At 39.8% G+C, this 25973-nt stretch overlaps 1 protein-coding gene across 1 annotated transcript in view; it reads left to right on the top strand.

The window, feature by feature from the left end:
* LOC308285307 (protein NLRC3-like) overlaps nucleotides 1-25973 on the top strand; it is a gene marked incomplete at both ends in the record, with an annotated part of 57283 nt that overhangs the window by 1835 nt on the left and 29475 nt on the right. Inside the window, 6 exons of the mRNA XM_080726022.1 lie at nucleotides 2259-4080; nucleotides 17828-18001; nucleotides 18628-18801; nucleotides 18885-19037; nucleotides 19411-19451; nucleotides 20792-21034. Of these exons, the coding sequence (XP_080582148.1) occupies nucleotides 2259-4080; nucleotides 17828-18001; nucleotides 18628-18801; nucleotides 18885-19037; nucleotides 19411-19451; nucleotides 20792-21034 (2607 nt within the window). The remainder of the gene's footprint in view (nucleotides 1-2258; nucleotides 4081-17827; nucleotides 18002-18627; nucleotides 18802-18884; nucleotides 19038-19410; nucleotides 19452-20791; nucleotides 21035-25973) is intronic.

The raw sequence follows: 25973 nt of genomic DNA, 5'->3' as shown, positions 1-25973 counted from the left end.
AAGAACACTATATACTGTATATACAACACTAACTATTAGGTCTATAGAACACTATATACTGTATATACAACACTAACTATTGGGTCTATAGAACACTATATACTGTATATACAACACTATTAGGTCTAGACTATAAGAACACTTATACAACACTAACATTTAGGTCTAGTCTATAAGAACACTATATACTGGATATACAACTAGAAAAAACATAGCCAAACGTGTAGATCTACGACCTCACAACACATGGCATCACAGCACTCTACGAGCTTGTACAAAGTATATCGGCACCGTTCATTGAAGGACAAAGTATCTTAGTGGTTATTTGCGACAGTAGGTCTCATTTATTACAAAAACCTGCAGATCATGTCTGTCACACATTCATGTCGCGCTCCATATATGGTGTGATGTCACACTCCATATACCGGTATGGCCAAGACAGAATAAATTTTCACTGACCTGTTGTCTGTTGACATCACAATGATGACTCGACAAGCTCAGCGTTCCCCGAAAATGAAGGTCCTAACTGTGTCTGGCCTAGCCTGGCGTTGCTCATACTAATTCCTCACTGCGTGTCGGATATTAGTCTGGACTCGGGAGCAGAATTTTCATTTCCAAGGGGTGGTTTAAAAAAATGTTAAGTTGATTTGCTCTTAATTGCTCCCTCTGAACTTCATAGGGCTTGTGAGCTGCTGTAATTGATTGAGCCACACAAGTGTCTCGTTAGTCACTGAAAGCATCAAAGACTACAATCTGTTTGATGTCTGTAATAAGAGTGGAGGGGGGAATGTGTTTGAATACACACAGACTCGCCTGATTGGCTGAATGGTTTTGAACCAGGCCACCACCCACCACGTGCCCCAAGCCTACAGCCCTGATTGGCTCGCCCTTTCTGAGGGCTGGTGGAAAAAGCTTATTTAATGTGAAGGGCCAGACTACACAACACCACCACTACCAACAGGGGGTGGTGTTGTGCAGTCTGGTTTATTAACCAGGCTATGTCTGGCCTTACTTTTTAGCCCTACCCAGCCCCAAAACGTCAATATTAAGTACATATGACATTCCCAGATGATGCCCACACTAATACAATCCCTTTATGCCCATATATGGAGATCCCTGATGTCATCAATATTAAGCCCATATCTGGGAATGCCAACTTGAAACAACCAACCAGGCCTTTGTTTCTGCACTTTTTTGCACCCATGCCAAAGCGCCAGCACTCGCCCAGCATTCTGCCTCCACCCAGGCCCATTTGCAGCGACGCTTCTCCACCTTAGGGTGTCTCACTGGTTAAATAATATATATATATATATATATATATATATATATATATATATATATATATATATATGTGTCCCAATCTCACTGAGGGCCAGTCATCTTGGAAAGTACAGCTTTAGACAGGGACTGAAAATACCCTTTTTTTTTTTCTCACTAAAATGTGATAAAGCCACTAAAGCATTTCATACATTTCAGGCTACATTTCACTTAAACGCCAGAGCTTAACTCTGCATGTAAATAAGACTTTTTTTAATTAATGTGAGAGATCGTCAGGTCATTTGCAGGTTAGAAATTTATTTAGAACTTGAATATCTCAAAAGTAGTATTTCAGCATGGCATCATTCTATAAGCCATATCTTCAAAACTGTTGGGTCAATCTCCACAACCAATATATCATTTTTGTAGCTATGATCCCCAGCTTTCAAATGAAATGAAAAAATGAAAATGAATAAAAATCCAATGACTGGCTCCCAGCCAAATTGGGACACATATATAATATTAAACTATCTATTATCTATATCATATTGTCTTCATCTCCACAGAGAGAGACTCAGAACCACACCTGAACAGAAGACATCCAGTCAAACCACAAGTGAACAAAGTAAGACTGTACACATTTTACACTAATTAACATTTCATATTAATGAATGAAATGTTTAATAAGCAGAAAACAACATCGGACTCAATGTCCACATTGTATTCTTGTATCAATGTCCAAATACTGATGCTAAACATATAGAAAAAAAATATATAGACATTGTGCCCATATATGGTGTTTCATGTGAGCCCACACTGTTTCGTAGGAAAAGTATTTCTAGTTATTATTGTTATTGTTATTAAAGATATATAGTTTTTATTTTAAAAAGTGTACATTTCTGAGGGTATTTAATACATAGTTGTAACAATATGGTATTTTCAATGTAAAGTTATGAATTAGGCTGAATGTTTAAAATGTCTTCATTGTCTTCTCATAGCAGGTGTCAGTCCGCAGGAGGATTTAAATGTTTATAAGGTCGGTTTGAACCGACTTGATCGTGTGACATACGTCACTGAAGTGCCCTCCCTCAGCAGCATCTACACAGACCTCTACCTCTCAGCGGGAGAGAGTGAAGGGGTTAATACCCAACATGAGGTCTGGCAGCTTGAGACACTTTCCAAGAAGAAAACCCTCCATGACAAACCAATCAAATGCTGTGACATCTTTAAGCCCCTCCTCCTTGGCAGAGATAAACCCAACAGAAGAGTTCTGACCAAGGGCATCGCTGGCATTGGAAAAACCTTCTCTGTGCGTAAGTTCACTCTGGACTGGGCGAAGGGTTTGGAAAATCAAGATGTCATTCTTCTGGTTCCCTTCTCATTCCGAGAGCTGAACTTGGTCAGAGATGAGCAGCACAGTCTTCTCTCACTGATCCATCATTTCCACCCAGAGTTAAAGAAGGTCACAGCAGAGCAGCTCGCTGTCTGGAAGGTTGGCTTCATCTTTGATGGTCTGGATGAAAGCAGGATTTCACTGCACTTTGACATCAATGCCATTGTTTCTGATGTCACAGTGACATCATCAGTGGACTTGCTGTTGACAAACCTCATCAAGGGGAATCTGCTCCCCTCAGCCCTCCTCTGGATAACCACCAGACCTGCAGCAGCCAATCAGATCCCTCCTGCATATGTTGACCTGGTGACAGAAGTACGAGGGTTCACAGACCCCCAGAAGGAGGAGTTCTTCAGGAAGAGATTCAGTGACGAGAAGCTGGCCAGCAAAATCATCTCACACGTGAAGACATCAAAGAGCCTCCACATCATGTGTCACATCCCAGTCTTCTGTTGGATCACCGCTACCGTTCTGGAGGACATGTTGAAGACAGACGAGACAGAAGAGCTGCCCAAGACCCTGACTAAGATGTACGGCCACTTCCTGTGGGTCCAGACCAAGAGGAAGAATCTGAAGTATGACAAGACCAAGAAAACAAAACCAAACAAGAGACAGAGAAAGAAGCAACAGCAGAGAGAAAATCAACAGCAGCTCTTGGAAGCTGACAAGGAGTTACTTCTGAAGCTGGGCAGGCTGGCGTTTGAACATCTGGAGAAAAGTAGCATGATGTTCTACCAAGAAGACCTGGAAGAGTGTGACCTTGATGTGAAAGACGCCTCGCTGTACTCTGGAGTGTGCACAGAGATTTTCAAAGAAGAGACTGTTCAATCTGAGAGAAAGGTCTACAGCTTTGTTCATCTGAGCATCCAGGAGTTTCTGGCTGCAGTCTACCTGTTCCACTGTTACACACAGAAGAGCACAGAGGTATTGAAGACATTCCTGGGAGATGATGTCAGTTCCTTGTCTGACTTCCTAAAGAGAGCCTTTGAAGAATCCCTGAAGAGTAAAAATGGCCACCTGGACCTCTTTGTCCGCTTCCTCCATGGCCTCTTAATGGAGTCCAACCAGAGTCTGTTAGGATGTCTGCGGGGTCAGATAGAGAACAACAGACAAGATGAGATCCAGAGAGCCATCAACAATCTGAAGGAGATAAAACGTGATGATGCAAATCTCTCTCCTGACAGATATATCAACATCTTCCACTGTTTGATGGAGATGAACGACCACTCAGTTCATCAGGAGATCCAACAGTACCTGGAGTCAGGGGACAGATCAAAGACAAAACTGTCTGAGAGCCAGTGTTCAGCCCTGGCCTTCATGCTGCTGACGTCAGAGGAGGTTCTGGATGAGTTGGACCTGGACAAATACAACACAACAACTGGGGTGAAAATCAACCTGATCCCAGCTGTGAGGAACACCAGAAAGGCTCGGTTAGTAGTCATGAGAATAGAAAACGTATTAGAAGAGAATCAATCTACCATCACATCTAAAACTAGATTGATACGAGCACTGGGTGAAAAGAGAGATTATCTGACATATACTGGCAGATTATATGACTGTTATTTTACAGGTATACTGGGCATATACCCACATTATTGGATATATACTTTTGGAGAGATATTCTGGCATATTCCTCTGTATTCGGTCATTATAGGTGATATCCTGCCCCCAGCTAGACAAAGGCACACCAGGGGGTCTGGTTCATTCCTTTGACCTACAAATTGACTATTTGTTTAAAGAAAGGGGAGGAGGGCAAACAGCCCCCCTCCCAAAAAGACACATTTTAGTTTGCCTTGTATATCCCGAGTATAAAGTATAGGGCGTAATTTGCCTTAACTCACATTTTCAATTAATTACAATGTTGTAAAAAGTAGAAACTTGCAATCTCATGTACTATAATGACATTCAATGATGACTAATTAGAAACAGTTGTATGATACAATACGTCTTTATTTTTGAACATCATAAGAGGTACAGTATAGTATTGTACAGTACAGGATTGGCATGCAAATTGACTGGAACCTCATTTGGTCTAAGTCAGGGGTCTTCAACGTTCTTCGTGCCTATCGCGTCCCTGTTATTTAACCACTTGAACCATCAATACTTAATAGATTTGACCTTATACTCTGTACTTAGTTCGTTCTTTTTCCCCTCTACAACACACCTCTTTGCTGAAAATAGCCGATCTACACACTCACAATGTGTTGCATCATGACGCATTGTGAGCTTGTAGATCAGCTATTTATTTCAAAGTCTACTGTACATAAAACAGAAGCTGTTTCTGATCTGGGTTCAGACGACACCATGACCAACACCAAGTACAGTAGCTCAGACCAGGCACTTCCTTTATTCTGTCTTAACCAATCACTTTCCTTATCAGTGTGAAAATGTGACCAATCAGGTTTCTTGCTACAACATTTGAATTCAAACTGCCTTGCAGTCTGGCTCTCTGGCAGACAGTAGTAACTGCTTGCTGAAGAAGACAGAGAGGAGAAGTGTTACTTAAATTAATGGATCATTTTCAAACTGTTCGGTAAGTTGCAACAAATGTAATTCTATGTAAGTAGTCTATGTTAGAGAAAGGTAATAGTAGAGACATGTAACCATTTCTCAAAGCATAGCAGCTAAATAAAATAGGGTTTTGTTTTCTGCCAAATTAAGGGGGACAAACATTGTTGATTAGATTAGATTAAATTAGGTTGTATTGCTTGTTGTTCTCACATCATATTGTCTGTATTTATCAGTGACCATTTCTTTCAAACCGTGGACTGGAGCCCTTTTTAACTACTTTTATGGGTTTTAACCACTTAAACAGTGCATTGCATGCATTGTGGGTCAATTTTTTTGTCTCTCTGCACCAAATCTCTTCAACAAAATAGCCAATCTACAAGCTCACAATGCATCACAATTGTTGTGAGCCTCTGCACTTTTTTGACAAATGTCAGCCTAGTACCATTGTACTATACCATTGTACTATTATATTGTATTTTTATGTTGTTTGCAGGAGGCCGTAAGATTAACGCCAAGAAGCCAAGCCAAAAAGAATGAGAGTAAGTTAAAAGGAACTGTTTGTAAGACCTTTGTGTTCCAGTAATAATTCTAATTCATCAAATTGTTTAATTGCTATTATTTTACAGTTGTGAGACACTGGCATCAGAGACAGAACTCACTTAAGCTCTTTTAGACAGTTAGCAGATAGTGACCGTCCCCTTTGTCACTGTAAATGTAAATGACCACTGCTAGGTGGGGGTGGGGTGACTTTACTGGGCCAGTCAACTAACATGGTTCTCATTAACAGTGTCTGTCTGTTCTCCACATGACATGCAGGCATGCAAACTTGTAGCTTTTCGGCGAAAATTGCCATTTTGAATCCAAATTGATCGTTTGTGTGATTCGTTTAGATTCGATGTAAAAATATTTTGGGGGGGTGGGGGGGTGTCATGTCATCTAGGCTGCGTTGAGCAGCAGTGAGAAGAGGAGCGCTTTTTTCTCTTCTTGGCTCCGTCCGGTGTGTCAGTGCAGTAGTAGTGAAGGTGGATGGGGGATATGGTCGTTTTATTTTTGAACAAATCAAGCGCTCGCTTTCTCTTGCCTGTGACGTCAACACAGTGCAGCTGAGCGGAGCGCTCAGCAGCCAGTCAGACGGAGCGGAGAGCTCAAACGGAGAACAGTAAATAAACTTGGCTAGGTTGTCGTTGAGATTGATAGTGTGGTGTAGTTGTGGATTGGACTTTTTATTTCGCTTGTGTCACGATGCGGTCGCTATTCTACATCGATGCGGTGACGTGACATAATCGATTATAGCCTACGTTTGTTGATTTTCCTCAACGGCGATGCGATAGTTTTGCTACATGCTAACGCTAAATTAGCTGTGGTCCATAGCGTTAGTGGAGAACTCCACTGTCGCTTTGGACCAGAGCAGAGCTAACGCTAAATCAACGCTATCATGCCGTTCCATCTGCCTCTTATTAGACAGAACAGAGATTTCTCGCTTTTATTTTAAGATGTGGCAGAGAGAGGGTGAGAGAAAAATGAGGCAGAGTCACAGACAGTTCTCAAAGCGGAGAATACAACAATCATCTGTGGTTTTACAACACTGTTTCCCAAGCACTGGGTTGGGACCCATTTGTGGGTCGCGAAAACATTTTTATGGGTCCCTTAATGTTTGGTTTCCTACATTTAGTTTTGTATCATTTAAAAACATTCAAAAAACATTCTCCCCCAAAAAGAATAACATTTAATGATTTAAAATAAATAAATGTTTTTTTTCCCCTTCTAATTTCATGAATAAATAAAATAAAAATCCAAGAAATTATCTTAGAAAACACTGGCCTATTTAAGAAGTAAGATAGAACATAGCTGATCTACAAGCTCACAGCGTGCATTGTGTCTCTGTCTATGCCTGTCTATTAAAGACAAGTCCCTAAATATTATAGGATATTCCTATAACTATATCTGTAGGCTATATTATATTTATAATTTTCTTCATTATATCTAGATATAACAATCGGTAGGCAACAAGTCCAATTTTGCTGCATGTATTGTATATGAGTAAGTCACTGTTTTACCCAGTTAGAATCGTGCAAATTCAACCTACTGACCCAAAAAAGGTCAGAAATTTTGCTCCGCGCGGCAAACAATTTTGCACCAAAAAAAGTTGTCACCTAAATAATTCCCTAAATATTAGGATAGTCCCTAAATATTAGGATATTCCTATAACTACCGGTATATCTGTAGGCTATATTATTGTAGATTTAATTTTCTTTATTATATCTAGAACAATTGGTGGTGGTAGGCAACAAGTCCAATTTTGCTGCATATGTATGATATGTATGAGTAAGTCATTGTTTAACCGAGTTAGAAACGTGCAAATTCAGTAAAGAAAGGTCCAAAATTTCGCGCACATTTTATCCCCTGGAAAATGTGTCACCTTTTTCACCTTGGGGCTGTTTGCATGTCTGGACATGTATGTGTCCACCAAATACGAGGAGGCCTTTATTCTTAACTAACTTTGTGAATCATTCTCTTTGTTATAGGAATCTGTAAGACGTTTGCACAACTCGGAAAACAACAAACACAAACTATCCCCACAAGAAAGATAACTATTTGTTCTTTGTTGTTCTTTGCTGTATCACTGTGTAATTAAACCAATTAAATAATATCACATATTGTAGTAAAAAGACACATTAGCTAAGTTGTTATTATGTTTTATATGTTGTATCAATGTAATAATGGTAATTAAATACATACAATTAATTGCTATTCTATGTTTTACAGTTGCTGACCACCAGGAGTGCATATCTGGAGACAGATGAAGAAAGAGCTGTTGCTGACCACCAGGAGTGCATATCTGGAGACAGATGAAGAAAGAGCTGTGTGGTCGCATGCATGCTGGGAGCTGATGTCAGACGAGGAGGATGCTGAAGTTGATGGGCGCGCGGTGTGGATCGTCTCACCTCCTCCGGAAAGAGATGCTCAACTCTCCGCTCTCTGCAACGTGCATGCACCGAGAAGCACTGGGAGAGCACCGCCCATTCATGGCTCTCTTAAACAGTACCATGACTTAAATGGTTATGTTGTCCAGTTTGGACGGTGAGGAAATGGGGATACTGTTCAGCCAGCGATACACTGCACAGAACTGCTCATTTTTGTAATTATTGTCCCATTTGTGGGAGTAGAACTGTTGTCAGTCGCTGTTACATTTTAATTTAGAAATTGAACATTTTTTACGCCACCATTTTACCATTTTTTTCCCTTTTTTACAATTTGTTGTTTCTTCTACAAATGTTTTCTGAATGCTGCATACTGTGAAGTTGAATATTAATCTGTTGCACATAGAACACACTGTGAAGATGTTTACAAAAGTTAAGTACACCCAGTAAACACTAGCCGTCATTTAGACCAATGGTTATGGTTAGCCCTCATTTGAACCGTCTATCGTCAGTCTGTCTATAGACCGATTGTAGCTGATTACATTTAATCCATTATTCCATACTTGTTGATTAAAAAAACAGCTTTAATATCCACACCTGGTTTTCAAATATTGGACTAAAGTAATTTTAAGAGCCAATTTCACTATATAGTCTAGTTTAGTTGTAGCCGTCATCTGAACGCTTCCATTTAAACGATATATCACCGTTTAGGACAAACGTGTGTTAGACCATCTTTTTTTTTAATACATTTTTATCAAGTTGTTCATTATCGGATGCTAACAGTATCTCCCGGTTCTACCTTAATAGTTGATTGCATCCACTGAGCCATTGCACATCTTATAGCCGTCTAAAAGACGTGCTGGGCAATACCTTTGAAAAATTCTAAAAGTGTAATAAATAATGGCATAATGCCGTGGTGCTGCTATGACAGCATACTATTACTTCTCTGAGTTACATAATTCATTCTGACACCAACAGACACAAACACACAAGACTGCATGTCTCCCCACCCCCACCATACGATAATGATTAAATAAAATCGTTTTATAGCTATGCATCAATATAAAGTTAGTTTGTGTTGTCAAACAAAATGCACCGACCTCAAACGAACAGCGGGAGGCGATATGTCAACTACTAATAGCTGCTGGAATACACATAAGTAACAAGCTGTGCCGTGGTCTAGCGGTAGCGCACAGGTTTCATTAACAGAAGGTCCAGAGTTCGAACCCCGTCAACTCCCAGTGTCAAATAATAACAGTGTAAGAAATCATTACAAATACGATCAGCTGCGGTGGTTCGGGTAGCATATGGCTCTCAGAACCAAGGAATAATGATTTTAAACCCTGCTGGCTGCCATCATTTTCACTACATTTTCACTACTTTCGGCGGCCGCTAACCGTGTTTAAATGACGGTGATACAATGTCTAGTCTATGTATAGCCGTTGAAAAAACTTTAAAATTTAAACTCGTCACAGACCGGATCTAGCTAGACGTCCGGTTACGGCGAAGACGTCATTTGAACGCGTTTTAACCCCCAACTTGCTCAGTGGGCAGTAGCCTACAGTACAGTAGCAACTACTGGAAAAATATGCTGTTGGCGTATAGAATATGTCAAACTTTTTGCACATGTACATCTGAGGATGCTCTTTTCTTTTCCTGTTGCTCTTTTGCCTTTTGCACTCCTTTATTTTTTCATCTTTTTTACGTCTTACTACTATTTACACCTTTTTAGATTATTATTATTATTATTATTTTTAGATGTGGTTTGCTGTTATTTAGTTTTTTGATATACATGCGTTTTCATGTCAAGGATCCCCACAATTGTAATTGAAAACTGACACCATGTATGCACCATCTAAATATTTTGTAACTTTATGCTTTTCTGTTGTGTTTCTCTCAATAAAAACAATTTACCTGACTGATGCCTATTTGTTCATAAATTAATTCTATGTGACACAGTGAGTGCAACCCATTTTGAGCTTGTAGATCTGCTATTTTTTTTTTAAATTGGAATACTGAATAATGATTAACTAGAATATCACTTTGAGCTTGTAGATCTGCTATTTTGCTATTTTTTTAAAATTGGGATACTGAATAATGATTAACTGGAATACAAATATACAATAATATATAATATATATAATATATAATGGACCCAATGTGGAGGGGGGTCCATGAATACCCCCCCCCCCCCCCCCCCCCCCCCCCACACACACACACACACACACACACACACACACACGCGCGCACACACACACACCACCCACAGATCACATCCAATCACAGCTGGCTTAGTGCACATGCTCAATGGAAATTCAGGTATAGGGAGGGGGAAAAATTCCCTCCCACCAGTGAGAAATCCTGGGACTTCTGAGGTGAGATTTCTGACAGCAGCCACAGCAGGGTTTCACGAATACTTAAGTAGTGGTACAATTCGGCTATATACCGAGCTGAATATGACTGATTATCTGGCTGATTATCTCATGTTTATGCCGGTTTATTTACTGAATATACCTGTCATAGAATGCAGTATACCCGTCCGATAATCTCTCTTTTCACCCAGTGGAGAGTGCTAGTTAACGTAAAATATCCAATAATAATCAGGTCTCAGTTAAAATAGTGACAGGTGGTATCCTGTGAATGTATAAATAAAGGCTAGTCTTAAAGCCAGGTAAAACAGAGTGTAAAATACACACCAACAGGGAACAAGGAACATGGTGCCACACAGAACAGGACAACTCAAGTCCTCTGTACTATTGATTGATTGATTGGATTGATTTATTAGAAGTTTGCAATAGAAAAAAGTACAGTTTCATGACAGTACAAATCACTGGTACAAGGTCAACTAAAAGGAGATCCTAGAAAGCCGAGGCTTATTTCCACAGGAACCACACTTTATGTATCGCAGATAACATTGAAAGACAGACGGATAGAACATAGTACTTTATCTAGGATAATATCAGTTTCAAAAGCATAACATCAAATACAAAGGCAGAAAAAAGAAAATGGGGGGGGGAGCATGGGGGCTTAGTCTATTTACAAGTCACGGGTAGCAGCTGTCTGAAGGTGACTTTTCATACCAATTTTGAAGGAGGCTAGGGATTTGCTCTCCTTTAAGGCTTTCAACCACATGTTGATGGTATAGCAGGAGAACGAGTTAGAGCCTTGTTTAGTGTTAAATCTACGTTTATGATGATTAGTGGAGCTGCCTCTGGTGTTGTGATCGTGAACATCCTTGACCTTTAAGAAGTAGTTTGTCAGGTACATGGGTATCTTGGAGGTGTAGTGTATCTTGTACACCAGGCCCATTGCAAGATGCTGTACTCTGTCAGCTACTTTGAGCCACCCCACGCTTTCGTGGTGATGATCGGTAAGGTGGGTCCAAGCACAACCCTAATTAGTTTGTTTTGGGCTGTTTGGAGCTTTAACTTTAAGGCAGCTGGGGCGTCGCGATACCAGACAAGGACTAATCAATGAGGGGCCAATAAGAGCACCTCCTAGTGTCTTTCGGGATTTAATATTGATCAGCGGGGCAACCCTTTGCAAGAAACAAATTTGTTGGTTGACTTTATTGATTACCTTGGTAGTAATTTTTTCACTGGATAGGTTAGCCTCCAGGATGCAACCCAGGTAGCAGATGTGTTTTGTTTTTTTTCTTTCTATCACAGTGTCAACTACTTTAATTGTGAAGTTCTCAACTAGGCTACGTTTCTGACTAGATCCAAAGAGGATACATTCAGTTTTACCTAGGTGAATTGAGAGTCTGTTGTCATTGAGCCAGGTGCAGATCATGTTTAGTTCACAGTTAAGGGCCTTTTCAACCTGCAATATGTGACTAGGTCTGGTACTTTGTTCCTTATGTCTGCATTGGTTATTTTTCTTATTCTTATTATTTCTTTTTGTACATATTATCCAAGTACAGAATCTAAGCTTTCATATGATGTATCATTTGTTGAAATTGGAGCATATTTGAAGAAGTTATGGACATTTTAAACTTGTTGCACCATAAAACCCAAAGTGCTTAAAAAGCCATTTGAATGCAAGGAACATTTTGACACCTCTAGGTAGCCAGAAGTGGGTGTGACAATGGGAGGGACAATAGGTACTTACCTACACCCCTAAATCACTCCCCCCAAGTCAAACCACACCCACAGTGGTATAGCTGTCAACTTCAAATGTACTTTTATTCCACTACAATTATTTAAAACTACTATTTAGTAGTAGACCTGTGGTAATATATTGTGCTATAGTGCTTGCAGCCATGTCAGAAATAGTGGCCAGTGGTCTTTTCTACCTCCTTCCCTCCTTATATGCTCATCCTGTCATTTTCTTCTTTTTGTAGTTTTTATTTTTCACTAAAATAGTGTATTACAAAAGTAGGCCTACCTACATTTTATAATTAAGTAAAAGTATCAATACTGCAATGTAGAATCACTCTGTTGCAAGTAAAAGTCCAGAATTAAAAATGTACTTGAGTAAAAGTACAAAAGTATTGGTATCCAAATGTACTTAAATTACCAAAAGTAAAAGTACAAAATGTTTGAAAATAGTAGATCTACAAGCTCACAACGCGTCGCACCGCAATGCGTTGTGAGCTTGTAGATCGGCTATTTTCAAATAGCCTTGGTATAACATAGGGCTAAAGTGGTTTATGTATGTTTTAAACTTTAGTTATTGCTTTGTAGATTTTGATTTTAATAGTCCAAAACATACATTAACCACAAAGGCACAAAGTTCTATGGGGCACCAGTTTTCGTCAGTCCACGTTGCTCTACGGGAATGCACGTGCGCAACACCGTAACTCGTGACCTATCGAAATTGGTCGGCTAACTGTGCTACATGTAACATCATCAGTGTTTGTGTAACTTCAGTCAGAAGGATAATCTGACGGTTCTGACAGGCTTAACCGCCTCGCGTTGTGAGCTTGTAGAAGATGTGTATACGATGCCTGCGTTAGCCTGCAGCTAGCGCTAGCTAACGTTAGCCGTTAGCCACTGCTTCTCATAATAAACAAACAGCCAGCGCTAGCGTGAAGCTAACGCTATAGATAGCGTATCTCTATGCCGGTCTCTCATCTGTTTACTTCATAAGCGTGGAAGAAAATCGAAGCAGCTTGTTGAAATAAAGTTTATATCGCTCATTTTGTCAGCCGGTCCTTTGTTTTTAGAGACGCTACCTCCCCTGGTCACGTGGTATAGACACAACGAATAATAGTGGGGAAAATAATGCACCGGCTGACCAAACGAGCGATATAAACTCTTTATTTCAACACGCTGATTGGATTTTCTTCCACGCTTGAAAGGTAAACAGTTGAGAGAAGTGTATAGGACCTTTACTTTTTGGACAGAATGTTCACAAAAGGTAAGAAGCGTTCGTGAGCGGCGGGGTTTTATTTTTTACCACAGACGAGAGGCTGAGATGTGAGATACGCTGTCCATTACGAGAAGATCTGTGGTTTTTCCCGCAGGACAGAGAAGGCAGCTTTTCTTTTCTTTTTTCCCCACGTTTTCTTTGTGCGTCCGAGAGCGACTGAGATCACGATGTATACATAAAAAAATACATCCTTCCAGAATACTGTCTTCAGCAAACCGTTAACATTAGCGAGATGAAGTTAGTTACTGTGTGTAGACTGTTTACAAGCAGATAGCACGCTGTATGGGCATGCTGAAATACGAGACAATGCATTCCTTAAACCAATCGTGCTCCCGTGAAATCGCTATGCAAGTCTAAAGAGCTCCATTCTCCGCCTCAGCAGTAAAGCTCTCCCAAAGCAAGGCAACTTTGCTACACTAATGTTTTCATATACCGACCTTAACAAAGATATCTTATGGAATGAAAACCCTCTTCTATATTCAAACTGTTAATTATATACAAAAACGAAAAACAAAGAAAATTTTAAATCAATCTTATTTTCGCATTTTCTGACTTTTAAAATTGCCGACATTTGGACGTTTCCACCAGCCTCAGTCACATATGTCTCTGCCTGAGACTAGGAGAGTCGAGTCATCCACAAACAGAAACAGATTGCAGTCACCAGCAGATGACATGTCGTTTACGTACATTAAGAACAACAAGTGGTCCAAGTATACTCCCTTGAGGTACTCCACAGTTTACTGAGAGGGGGGTTCCGTTGACTTCCACCATCTGTTCCCTCCCCACCAAGTAAGAGTGCATCCATCTCACTGCTGTGCTGTCAAGACCAATAGCTTTGAGTTTTCAATCAGAATAGAATGATCGACGGTGTCAAATGCCTTCATGCCGCAATAATTGCAATCGTGAATTTCACATTTGATGTAATCATTCAAATAGATGAGGCATGTATCTGTGGAATGGGACTCTCTGAAGCCAGACTGGAACTCGTAGATCAGTTTATTCTCTTCAAGATATTTAGCCACCTGTTCATAGACATTGATTTCCATTACCTTAGAGATGGAACTAAGGATTGAGATTGCCCTGTAGTTGCCAGGGTCAAGTTTACTGCCTTATTCACAATGACAATGGACCATACCACCTGAGAAATGGACCATCCCATTAGTGGAGGGGTGTACATGGCCTTATAAACAATGCGTTTAATTTAGTTTAGTTTGTTTTAAAATCAATAACAGTACAGTTAAAACCATCTGAGGAGGAGGCACAATGAAGTCCAGATTTATTTCCATTGTGGTCCCTTTAACATGTTTAATCACATGATGACTGTCATTTATAATATATAAAAACAATACTATTATTAAGAATGAAAATATTATAGTCATCACATGAAAATTACACTAAAATTTTATTAAATTAAAATATTATACTGTAGGGTTGCTCCAATGTATGTAAAATAAACATTTAAATGTGAAGATACACACATTAACAACTCACTCTAGCATAAAAGCTATGAGTGTGTACAACATTTCTTTATGGTGAATGAAAAAAAAATAAAAAATAAAAAAAAAGAATTGAAGCAAATGGAGGCAGACAGCAAACCTTTATAAATGTGTTCACAACATGTTACAGACATGTCAGCTTGTAGATGAGTTTGTAAATTAGCTAGTTTTGGCATGCAGCAAATCGGGCATTACGAAGCCATCACAGCCTGCCAAAATACATTTTAGTCGACTATAGACTGTATATTTAGTCTTATGATAGTAAATCAACTAAAATATTCTAGATGACTAGATATGACTTAAAACTACATCACAATTTGCTACCAAAATTAAAACAGCTTTGTCAATGCCTAGGTTTAGATTTTTATGAGGAATTACTAAATTACATCACAGAACAAGTTCATAGCTTTTTTTCATTTTCATTTTTTCATTTCATTTGAAAGCTGGGGATCATAGCTACAAAATGATATATTGGTTGTGGAGATTGACCCAACAGTTTTGAAGATATGGCTTATAGAATGATGCCATGCTGAAATAGTACTTTTGAGATATTCAAGTTTTAAATACATTTCTAACCTGCAATGACCTGACTCCACCACATGGGGAAGTAGAGAGCCAATCTTCAATTCAAAGAAGCTTTATTGGCATGAGAACACAAACGTTTACACAGTGGTGGAAAAAGTACCTACATTTTATAATTAAGTAAAAGTATCAATACTGCAATGTAGAATCACTCTGTTACAAGTAAAAGTCCAGAATTAAAAATGTACTTGAGTAAAAGTACAAAAGTATTGGTATCCAAATGTACTTAAAGTACCAAAAGTAAAAGTACAAAATGTTTGAAAATAGCAGATCTACAAGCTCACAACGCGTCGCACCGCAATGCGTTGTGAGCTTGTAGATCGGCTATTTTCAAATAGCCTTGGTATAACATAGGGCTAAAGTGGTTTATGAATGTTTTAAACTTTAGTTATTGCTTTGTAGATTTTGATTTTAATAGCCCAAAACATACATTAACCACTTCAGCTGTTATTGTAGCCTATACACATTTGGGCCATTTGAAAATAGCTCACATTGTGAGCTTGTAGATCTGCTATTTTAAAAATATATTTATTTAATACCGGACTTCTACTTGTAACAGATTATATCCAAATTGCAGTGGGCATATACTTTTACTTAAGTAAATAAGAAAAGTAAAGTATTTCTTCCTATAGTGGCACAAAGTTCTATGGGGCACCCGTTTTCATCAGTCCACGTTGCTCTAAGGGAAGCTACGTGCGCAACACCATAACTTGTGACCATCGAAATTGGTCAGCTAAATGTGCTAAAAAGTGTGTTTGTGTAACTTCAGTCAGAAGGATCTGATCTGATAATAAACCACAATCTACAGGCTTAACCGCCTTGCGTTGTGAGCTTGTAGAAGAGCAACAATAGAGTTGGGTATACGATGCCTGCGTTAGCCTGCAGCTAGTGCTAGCTAACGTTAGCGTTAGCCGTTAGCCACTAATATACAGTCATCCAGAATAGTCTAATAAGTCAACTTTCCGACGTCGAGGGTGTCACGATCGTTGGCCGTGATTATTATTATTGTTATTATTATCTTTGTTTCTTTTGTTAGGTTAATATTGTGTTATTGGCCTTAGGAAAGTCAACGTTCTCTTTAGTTCTGTTAGACCCTGTTTTCGTTTCCACTGTTTTGCTTTGGTTATTTATTTTTGGTTCTGTAAGTAGTTTGTTTCCTTGTTATCTTTTGTTTGGGCTAAAAGCCAACGCCTAGGGAACGGCTCGGCCGCTTCCCTATACTCCTAGACACATTATCTAACTTATTACAATATTCGCCTTAACCTAATGAGCTTGTAGTAGTTCTAGACGTCTATTTTTGCTACTGTATTTTATCATTGTTAAGAAAATAATACCTTGTAATTGTTCACCTAGACTCACCTCACTGTAAATAAATTCAATCTATATTTTGCAAACTGGTATCTGAGTGCGTCATGTTCGACTCTTTCGAGCCATGGGTCGTAACAGAGGGAATGATTACATTCCATGTGTCCTTCTGATGGATTTTTCCCCTGGCTGTCATTCCTGTCAATGTTTTATTGTCCAAAAAAAAAAAACGCTCTGAACGTTAAAACTAGATGTTTTACGATGACACTGTTCTATTCAATGCTAAGCTAACTCAACGACAAAGGACTGCACCGTTTGCGGAAGTAAAACACATACGTCACGAGTCGAAGCCAATCACAGACGCCTGCAGGCAGGAAACATAAATGTTTTCCACACCAGAGAAGAAGAAAACCGGATAATAATTAAATAAATAATAGATAAATAATAGATTAAATCATTATAACAACATAACATGGTTAATTTGGAACATACGTGGCATTAAATGAACGGAATAAATACCGGAATAAATATCGCTAAGTAATGGAGTCTCGATATTACCGCATTTGGCTACAAAGGGCTAACACAGGCTGGCTAGGACTAGCATTTTAGCCATATTCTGGGAGGACCAACAAAATTATCTCCCGATCTCTCACATTAATTTAAAAAAGTCTTATTTACATGCAGAGTTAAGCTCTGGCGTTTAAGTGAAATGTAGCCTAGATATTTTGAGATGCTTTTGTGGCTTTATTACATTTTAGACAAAAAACAAAACAAAACGTAATAAAAGCTCTAGTGAATAATGAATCCACCCGAGATGACTAGCCGTGACTCACGGCTAGTCTTTCACTTTTTCGTTTTCTGGTTCCCTGTTCTTACATGACCTGTTAATATCTGGACAACTAGATTTACATTCTCATAGTTAATCTCCTTAATGAACGTGATCTAATATGTTATGATAATCTCTGATTTGACATAATCTACATTTACAGACTTGTTGGTGTTGACCTCCGTAAGCCAGACTTTGAAATTGTCGCTTCAGCTCTCAGCTCTAATCCTTCACATCTGAGAGAATTGGACATCAGTTATAACAACGTGAATGATTCAATCGTGGAGATCATCTCTGCTGGATTAAAGAGTCCACATTGTGAACTGGAGATACTGAGGTCAGATTGAATAACCAGCATTATTTTGATTAGTTCTGTTTTATTATTTATTGTTTAATTATAATTAGAAGAGTGTGAATAAAGCTCACTTGATGGTCTTCCACACTGACCAGAATCATGAAACGGTCCAAGTTTCATCACAACAAGTGATCCATCATGGCTGCTAGGGAATTATCACATCCACTTAAACAATCACTGACTGTCAAACTGGTGTAAACACAGCAGTCAGAGTCATTTTAATCACTCTTCTTGTGTTTAGTTTAGTCAATAAGGTTGATATCATGGTAACCCACTCTGACTAGAAATAAATATAAGGTACAGTTATTAGAGCCATGCTGAGATCTAAAACTTGAAACTTGTGATTCACCTGATAATTAACCAGGTCTGTCTGTCTGTCTGTCTGTCTGTCTGTCTGTCTGTCTGTCTGTCTGTCTGTCTGTCTGTCTGTCTGTCTGTCTGTCTGTCCTCTATGTCAGTTTGCTAGATCATCTGTTGTTAACTTGCTTCTGCCTTTTGGAAGTTTACGATTACGATGATTAACTTCACATTATTCCTGCCTGCTTTCTTTTTCCATCTCTTTGGTCTCTACTCCAAAACTCATCCAGATCTATAATCTGTCATTTCAGACTTGCTGGCTGTAACATCACACAGACAAGATTCAACATCCTGGTCTCAGCTCTCAGCTCTAATCTTTCCCATTTGAGAGAATTGGACATCAGTTTCAACTGCCTGTCGGGTACACAGCTGGACCAACTCTCTGCTCTACTGAAGAGTGAAGAGTGTAGACTGCAGATCCTGAGGTAAATAAATAGTGTGTTTTCTCTCTGTGTGGATCTCTTCTTGAACATCAACAGCACTTTGTTAAATATGGATTTCTCTGCAGGATGTCAGGCTGTGGGCTCACAGAGGAAGGCTGTTCTTCTCTGGCTTCAGCTCTGACCTTCAACCCCTCCCATCTGAAACAGCTGGACTTGAACTTCAGCCACTTAGGAGGCTCTGGTTTGAAGAAGCTCTCTGCTGCACTGGAGACTCTGAAGTGAGTAGACTTGGACTGTGTCCATGTTGGTTAGTGCAGTGTTTTCCTTACAATGTTGAACTGGAGACTCTGAAGTGAGTAGACTTGGACTGTGTCCATGTTGGTTATTGCAGTGTTTCCTTACTATTTTGAACTGGAGACTCTGAAGTGAGTAGACTTGGACTGTGTCCATGTTGGTTAGTGCAGCGTTTCCTTACAATGTTGAACTGGAGACACTGGTGTGTGTGTGTGTGTGTGTGTGTGTGTGTGTGTGTGTGTGTGTGTGTGTGTGTGTGAGTGTGTGTGTGTGTGTGTGTGTGTGTGTGTGTGTGTGTGTGTGTGAGATAATAGTGTTAGGTAGGTGTTGTGTTTAACATTGTTCTATTTTCTACAGTGTGAATCATTCAGGAGAAGACTGGATTAAACCTCAACTCTGTGAGTATCTGTCTGTCTGTCTGTCTGTCTGTCTGTCTGTCTGTCTGTCTGTCTGTCTGTCTGTCATACACTGTTGTATACTCTGTTGGCCCCTCCCTCCCTGTAGTCAAGGTATATTATAAAAACCTTCAACGATGTCTTTTTAAAGGTGTAGTAAGTTGATCTCCCCTATGGAACCTGTGACATTGTAAAGGTGTCCATTAATACATTCAGGAGAAAAGTCTGGGACGCGTGGAGCGTCGTCCAGGGCGTTTTAGGGAAGGGAGAAGAGTCTGGGACGTGTGGAGCGTCGTCCAGGGCGTTTTAGGGAAGGGAGAAGAGTCTGGGACGTGTGGAGCGTCGTCCAGGGTGTTTTAGGGAAGGGAGAAGAGTCTGGGACGCGTGGAGCGTCGTCCAGGGTGTTTTAGGGAAGGGAGAAGAGTCTGGGACGTGTGGAGCGTCGTCCAGGGTGTTTTAGGGAAGGGAGAAGAGTCTGGGACGTGTGGAGCGTCGTCCAGGGTGTTTTAGGGAAGGGAGAAGAGTCTGGGACGTGTGGAGCATCGTTCAGGGTGTTTTAGGGAAGGGATAAAATAGCTAATCTACAAGCTCACAATGTGTTGTGAGCTTGAAGATCTGCTATTTTAGAATCATTATTCCAGAATAGGGTCACTAGGGTTCAAGTGGTTAATTAAAGCTACAATCTGGAACTGATTTATAATGAATAAAACATTATCTTAATGATTTTAGTGTGTATTTTAAACACTTAAACCCACGTCACTGACTGGAGTTCCTCAGGGCTCTGTTTCCCTCTACGCCAAATATCAGATCTACAAGCTCTCAACCACAAATGATTCCCCAAAGAACCTTCTTTAAACCATTTAAACCCTGCATCCCAATGTTGGACATGTCTTAATACATGAACATTAAAACAGCAGATCTACAAGCTCACAACGCATTATGCTGCGACGCGCTGTGAGCTTGTAGATCAGCTATTTTCAACAAAGATTTGGAGTGTGGAGGAAAAAACTGAACAGACCAAGTATAGAGCCCTGGGAGACACCAGTCAATGAAGGGTTAAAGTGGTTAAAACTTTAGGGCGTCCTTGGGGGGTTCCAGGGGGTACTTGAGGGGTTCCAGGGGTCTTCGGGGGTTCCAGGGGGTCCCCAGCAAAATGTGGTGAAACAGCATCACTCTCATTTTAACGTCTTCATCCATATTTTACATGTTGTCTATTTAAAGATAGCAGATCTACAAGCTCACAGCACATCAGTTATTGCATTGTGTGTGTGTGTGTGTGTGTGCGTGCGTGCGTGCGTGCGTGTGTGTGCGCGTGTGTTTAATGTTTGTTGTTTTCTCATCAGATTCCCATCGTCTCACTCTGGACACAAACACAGCACACAGGCTCCTCTCTCTGTCTGACAACAACAGGAAGGTGATGCGGGTGGAACAGGATCAATCATATCCTGATCATCATGACAGGTTTGATATAAAGATCCAGGTTCTGTGTACAGAGGGTCTGACTGGACGGTCATACTTTGAGGTAGAGTGGAGTGGACAGCTTCAGATAGCACTGACCTATAGAGGAATCAACAGGAAAGGAAACGGTGAGGACTGTGAGCTTGGAAGGAATGAGCAGTCCTGGGGTCTGTTCTGTAGTGATGTTCACCATGGAGACTTTTACGGTGTCCAACACAATAGTAGGATCACTGCCCCCCCATTCCGTCCCTCTGACTACAACAGAGCAGCAGGGGGTCACAGGGGTCAGGAGGTCAACAGAGCAGCAGTGTATGTGGACTGTCCTGCTGGGACTCTGTCCTTCTACACAGTGTCCTCAGACACACTGACACACCTGTACACCTTCCAGAACACATTCACTGAACCTCTCTATGCTGGGTTTATGTTTGACACTGACTCCTCTGTGTGTCTGTGTGAGGACAGACAGACAGACAGACAGACAGACAGACAGACAGACAGGGTGTTGTATCATAAAGTAATAATCAAGAACGGGTCGGGGGTGGGGGGGTGTTTACAGAATCAATATGGTTAGGTTTCCATAGCGATGGGGGGGGGGGGGGGGGGGGGACTCTGTGTGTCTAACACATTTAAACATGAATATTGTACAGGTTCATAGATCATGAATACAGTGGTTCTCAAAGTGGGGTCCGGGCAACATTCATGTACATCAAATTCACTGTAGCCACTGTAACCATTAATACTTATATATTGACCATTTGAAAATAGCCGATCTACAAGCACAAAGTATTAACAGATTATTATTATTACCCTTATTATTTATATTTCAGTTAGGGCATTAACGACTTGTGATTTTTGCAAGTCGACTCGACTCAGTAAAAAGTCGAGTTGAAGTTGATTTTGTCGTTTGATGACGTCATCACATCACACACGACCCCCCAATTATGTTGGGGGGTCCCCAGATGATTCACTCAACTGTAAACAAACCAACATAAAGTTTAAGTGTATAGAGGGTATCTTCACATTTAAGTGACAATTTAAGGACTTTTTAATACCTCTAAAATAGCAGATCTACATGCTCACAAGGCCTCGCATCGCGAGGCGTTGTGAGCATGTAGATCGGCTATTTTCACAATATATATATTTTTTAACTTCGACTTGTGTAATGAAGTCGACTGAGTCGACTTGTCGACTTTTTCGTTAATGCCCTAACACATTATTGATCATGGACTACAATGGTAGCATGTTGAAAACATTGTAAAAACTGTTTATCTTATCATTTTATATCTTATGAAATGTAATTTCCCATTTATTTTATATCCTATGAAAGTTCATTTCAAAAGTATTGTTTTTATCTTCACGGAAATTAAACCAATGCATCTTGTGTTTACGTTGAGACTTCAATGTTACGTCAATTAATGCAATGATGTTATTGAAACAAAATAAAACATTTAGATGAAAAGTAAAATTGTGTTTTCTAAACTAATTGCTTCACAGGACAACAGTATCTGCCAGCAGTGATGTGAAGTAACTAAAGCCCCTTTTCGACTGCAGCTTTGGCACCACACCAGACCACACCACACCACACCACACCACACTACACCACACCACATAAAAATACATTTTCCATTACACAAAAGTACCCCTATCGGTAAGAAACAAATTTACCCTTTTAACTGTGATTATAATAAAATATAAATTTGTATTGCAACTATGCTAAATTATAATACACTATAATGGATTATAACTGTGATTATAATACACTATAAAGTATTAATGTATTACTATAATAATTATAATACACTATAATAGATTATAACAGTGGTTATAACACAATAGAATCTATTATCATGTATTCCAACTATATCCTGGTGGTCTAAATGAAAAGTCAGTGAGTGATCAGTCATTATGAAGTGTTTGGCCCTGTTTGGCCTAGCTCAGACCTACTCTGGATTGGATACTTCTTAGTACCACGTTTAGTACCACTTTCACACCACTCTACCCAGGTCCTTGTAGTGGAAAACCTGGCACAAGTGGGCGGTGTGGTGTGGAGTGGTGTGGTGTGGAGTTGGGCCAGTGGAAAAGGGGCTTAGGTACATTTACTCAATTACTAATGTACAATTTTGAGGTATTTTTTTAAACTTTACTGGAGCATTTTCATATTTTAGTACTTTTACTCCATTACATCTACTAACAGTATTTGACAACTTTAGTTACTTTGTAGATTTAGATTATTATTATAAAACATACATTAACCCCTTCAGCTATTTGAAAATAGACGATCTACAAGCTCACAACGCACAGAAGATTTGATACATTTTGAAAACATGAAATGGAAGATGTTCTGCATAACGAGTGCTTTTACTTTTGGTACTTTAAGTACATTTTGACGCGAATGCTTTTGTACTTTTACTTGAGTAAATCCTGAATACCAGCCTTCTGCATTGTGGTATTGAATTCTTTAAGTAACACAGCGGGTGCCTGCGATGAATGCAAGGGTTAATTTGCTGGTGCCCATGGCAACCCGCAATTTTGCCTACCTTCGAGGTCCTGGCGAGAAAAGTAATCCGAGTAAATGTAATCCAAACATGTCCTGTTTATTTCGTGTGTCCCTTTTCTTTCAGTCAGGACCGGTTTTTAACAATCCTGCGCCACAGCGTTTGTGTGACGGCCGGTAGAGAAGGCCGCGTTTTGAACGTAAAAAGAAAAAAAAAGAAAAGATCCAGGGGAAACTGCATGTTTGTGCAGCAGCTTTACAGGGCAGTGAACGAGGCAAACAGCACTTCCTGGTCACGTGATTTCGCGCTGCATTTTTGGAAATGGAGTTTGTTTCATCACCGCGGTAGCCAAGTACAGTAGCTACAGTACAGTATAGTTTACTGTACAACGCGTCAAACGCATCGATGGGCACACGTAGACATCAAAGAGATTGATGTGTTGACACCACGTGGGCATCAAATGAGTTAATGTGTTTATGACAGTCTAGTAAGACTTCAAAACAGCGATGATTTTGACAATACGTTTTGATTGTTTGTCTTTTGAATAACTTTCCATTTACTTTCCATATTTTAGTTGACTGAATATCATCAAGATTTTAGTCAACTAAATCTACAGTTGATTGTGTCTACAAATATTGACTTGATGCCTGAATACAATCTGAATACAATATAAAATTTAAACATGAAAACTTAAAAGCCTAAATATCTAAAACAAGCTTCAGTGAGGCTGCAATGAGGAGTTATTAGAATAATATCCCACATGAATCATACAATAAAACATTGTACCACATAAGGTCTTTTTGAAGAGACACCCGGACATCATTTAGACCGTGGAAAATACTGATATTTTCACAAATTGGTACCACCCAAGGTGAACGTACGTTTTTTAAATTTTTGTCTTCCTACATGTCTCTAGTTTACGTTTTGGTATGATAACCCTTTCTGAGAAGTAGCTTAATTGATGTTATCACCCGCTAGAGTCGATGTCCCATTAACTTTACATTACAGGGAAAAAAAGGTAAAAAATAATATGCTTTAAGTAGCATATGAGGGGTCAAACTAGGGTTTTTTTTCATGATTCTGAATCCATTGCAAGCATCTGTTTTGCACAAAAACATTCCTTGGGCTAAAACGGCCCCCTCAAATGTGTGAAAAGTGATGACTCATCACTTTTCATCCCTTTTTCAAACCACTAAACCGCTGCTTTGATGGCTTTGATGTCCCCGCTCACCAGTAGACCGAAATAATTAGATCTTATGATGAACATTAGTGAGTGCCAATAGAAAAAAAATATCCTTTAACCCTTAACACGTTGCAATCCGAAATAGAATGGTGGTTGGTAGATTAGCCGTGAAATTTCTATTATTGTATTGTGATCTGAGACATAATATTATGTTTATAAACATGACCCCGCAGCCCCTCCATCTTGAACAGCGCCGCTGTTTTTTCTTTTTTTTTTCCCCCCAGGCCAGTAACTCACCATGATTTTCTCGATCTCCGTTGGGATAGAATGGGGGTTTTGGCCGATCGTCGATGTCCCCGTGCGTTTCGCGTGCGCGATCCTTTCACGTAAATGTCCCCGCAAATAGTCCATGTGTGACTGAAGAACAGAACTGAAAAGTTTCGCTAGCATAGCCCCAAGCATGGCTGCAGGAGGAGCTCGAGTGTGTAGACAGTAAACGGATGGGTGGAAGGTGCCTTGGAGAAGGAGAGGCGCTGACGTCACCTCTGCTTCATGCACGGTCTGCATGAGCTATCAGTGCACGAGTGGTGACTAGGGAAGGTTAGACGATCGCCGATTTTCGGATCAAAAGCTTTTATTCCGGTTTTAAAGACAAAGTCCGGGAATGTACGACGTGACTGAGAGTCCCTGGGGGGATGTGCGATATAGTACGGTTTTAACATTAAGGGGCTCCCCTTGGCTTAGAAGGTGTTAAGTGCTGTTCGGGTCATTTTGACCCGTTTTACATTTTCATTTGGAAAAAAAAGGTAGAAGTTAAAAATGTTTCCACCTGAAACTCACTGGCCTTAAAGATTCTTCTGAGATGAACATGTAAAAAAAATATTTTTGCACTACACCCATGCTACACCCCCCTCATATTTTTTGAACCTTAAGTGCTGTTCGGGTCATTTTGACCCGGAAGCACAGAAATACACAGTATTATGCCAAAACACAGACACACAGTCACCCCCACTTCTAACACCCCCCTTCCGAAGCCCCATTCCGAACCCTCCCCCCCTTCCTATAAGCATGAGCAATATTGCCCAGTATTAAATGAAGTAGTTTTTTTTACATGGATTTCAGCTAAATCAGTAAAAACGCCTAGCTCTTTCAGTGTTTAATGTGATAGAGCAAAGCAGAAATGCAAACATTTACCAAATATATCATATGAATTGTTTGGTATTGAGTCAAAGTCAATGTATCATGATGATTTTTTAAGTTAAAATTTATATTAGTGTTGTTTTTTTTAAACCAAATATCCACCGGGTCAAAATGACCCGAACAGAACGAAGGTGTAGTGAATCTGAACAGAACTTAAGGGTTAACAATGGCCCTTGGCCATTATAGCAA

Source organism: Nannobrachium achirus (assembly GCF_963921795.1).
Source record: "Nannobrachium achirus genome assembly, chromosome: 5".
Classification (NCBI taxonomy): domain Eukaryota; kingdom Metazoa; phylum Chordata; class Actinopteri; order Myctophiformes; family Myctophidae; genus Nannobrachium; species Nannobrachium achirus.
The sequence above is the reverse complement of the archived record's forward strand: the minus strand, read 5'-3'. Positions and strand labels throughout refer to the sequence as shown.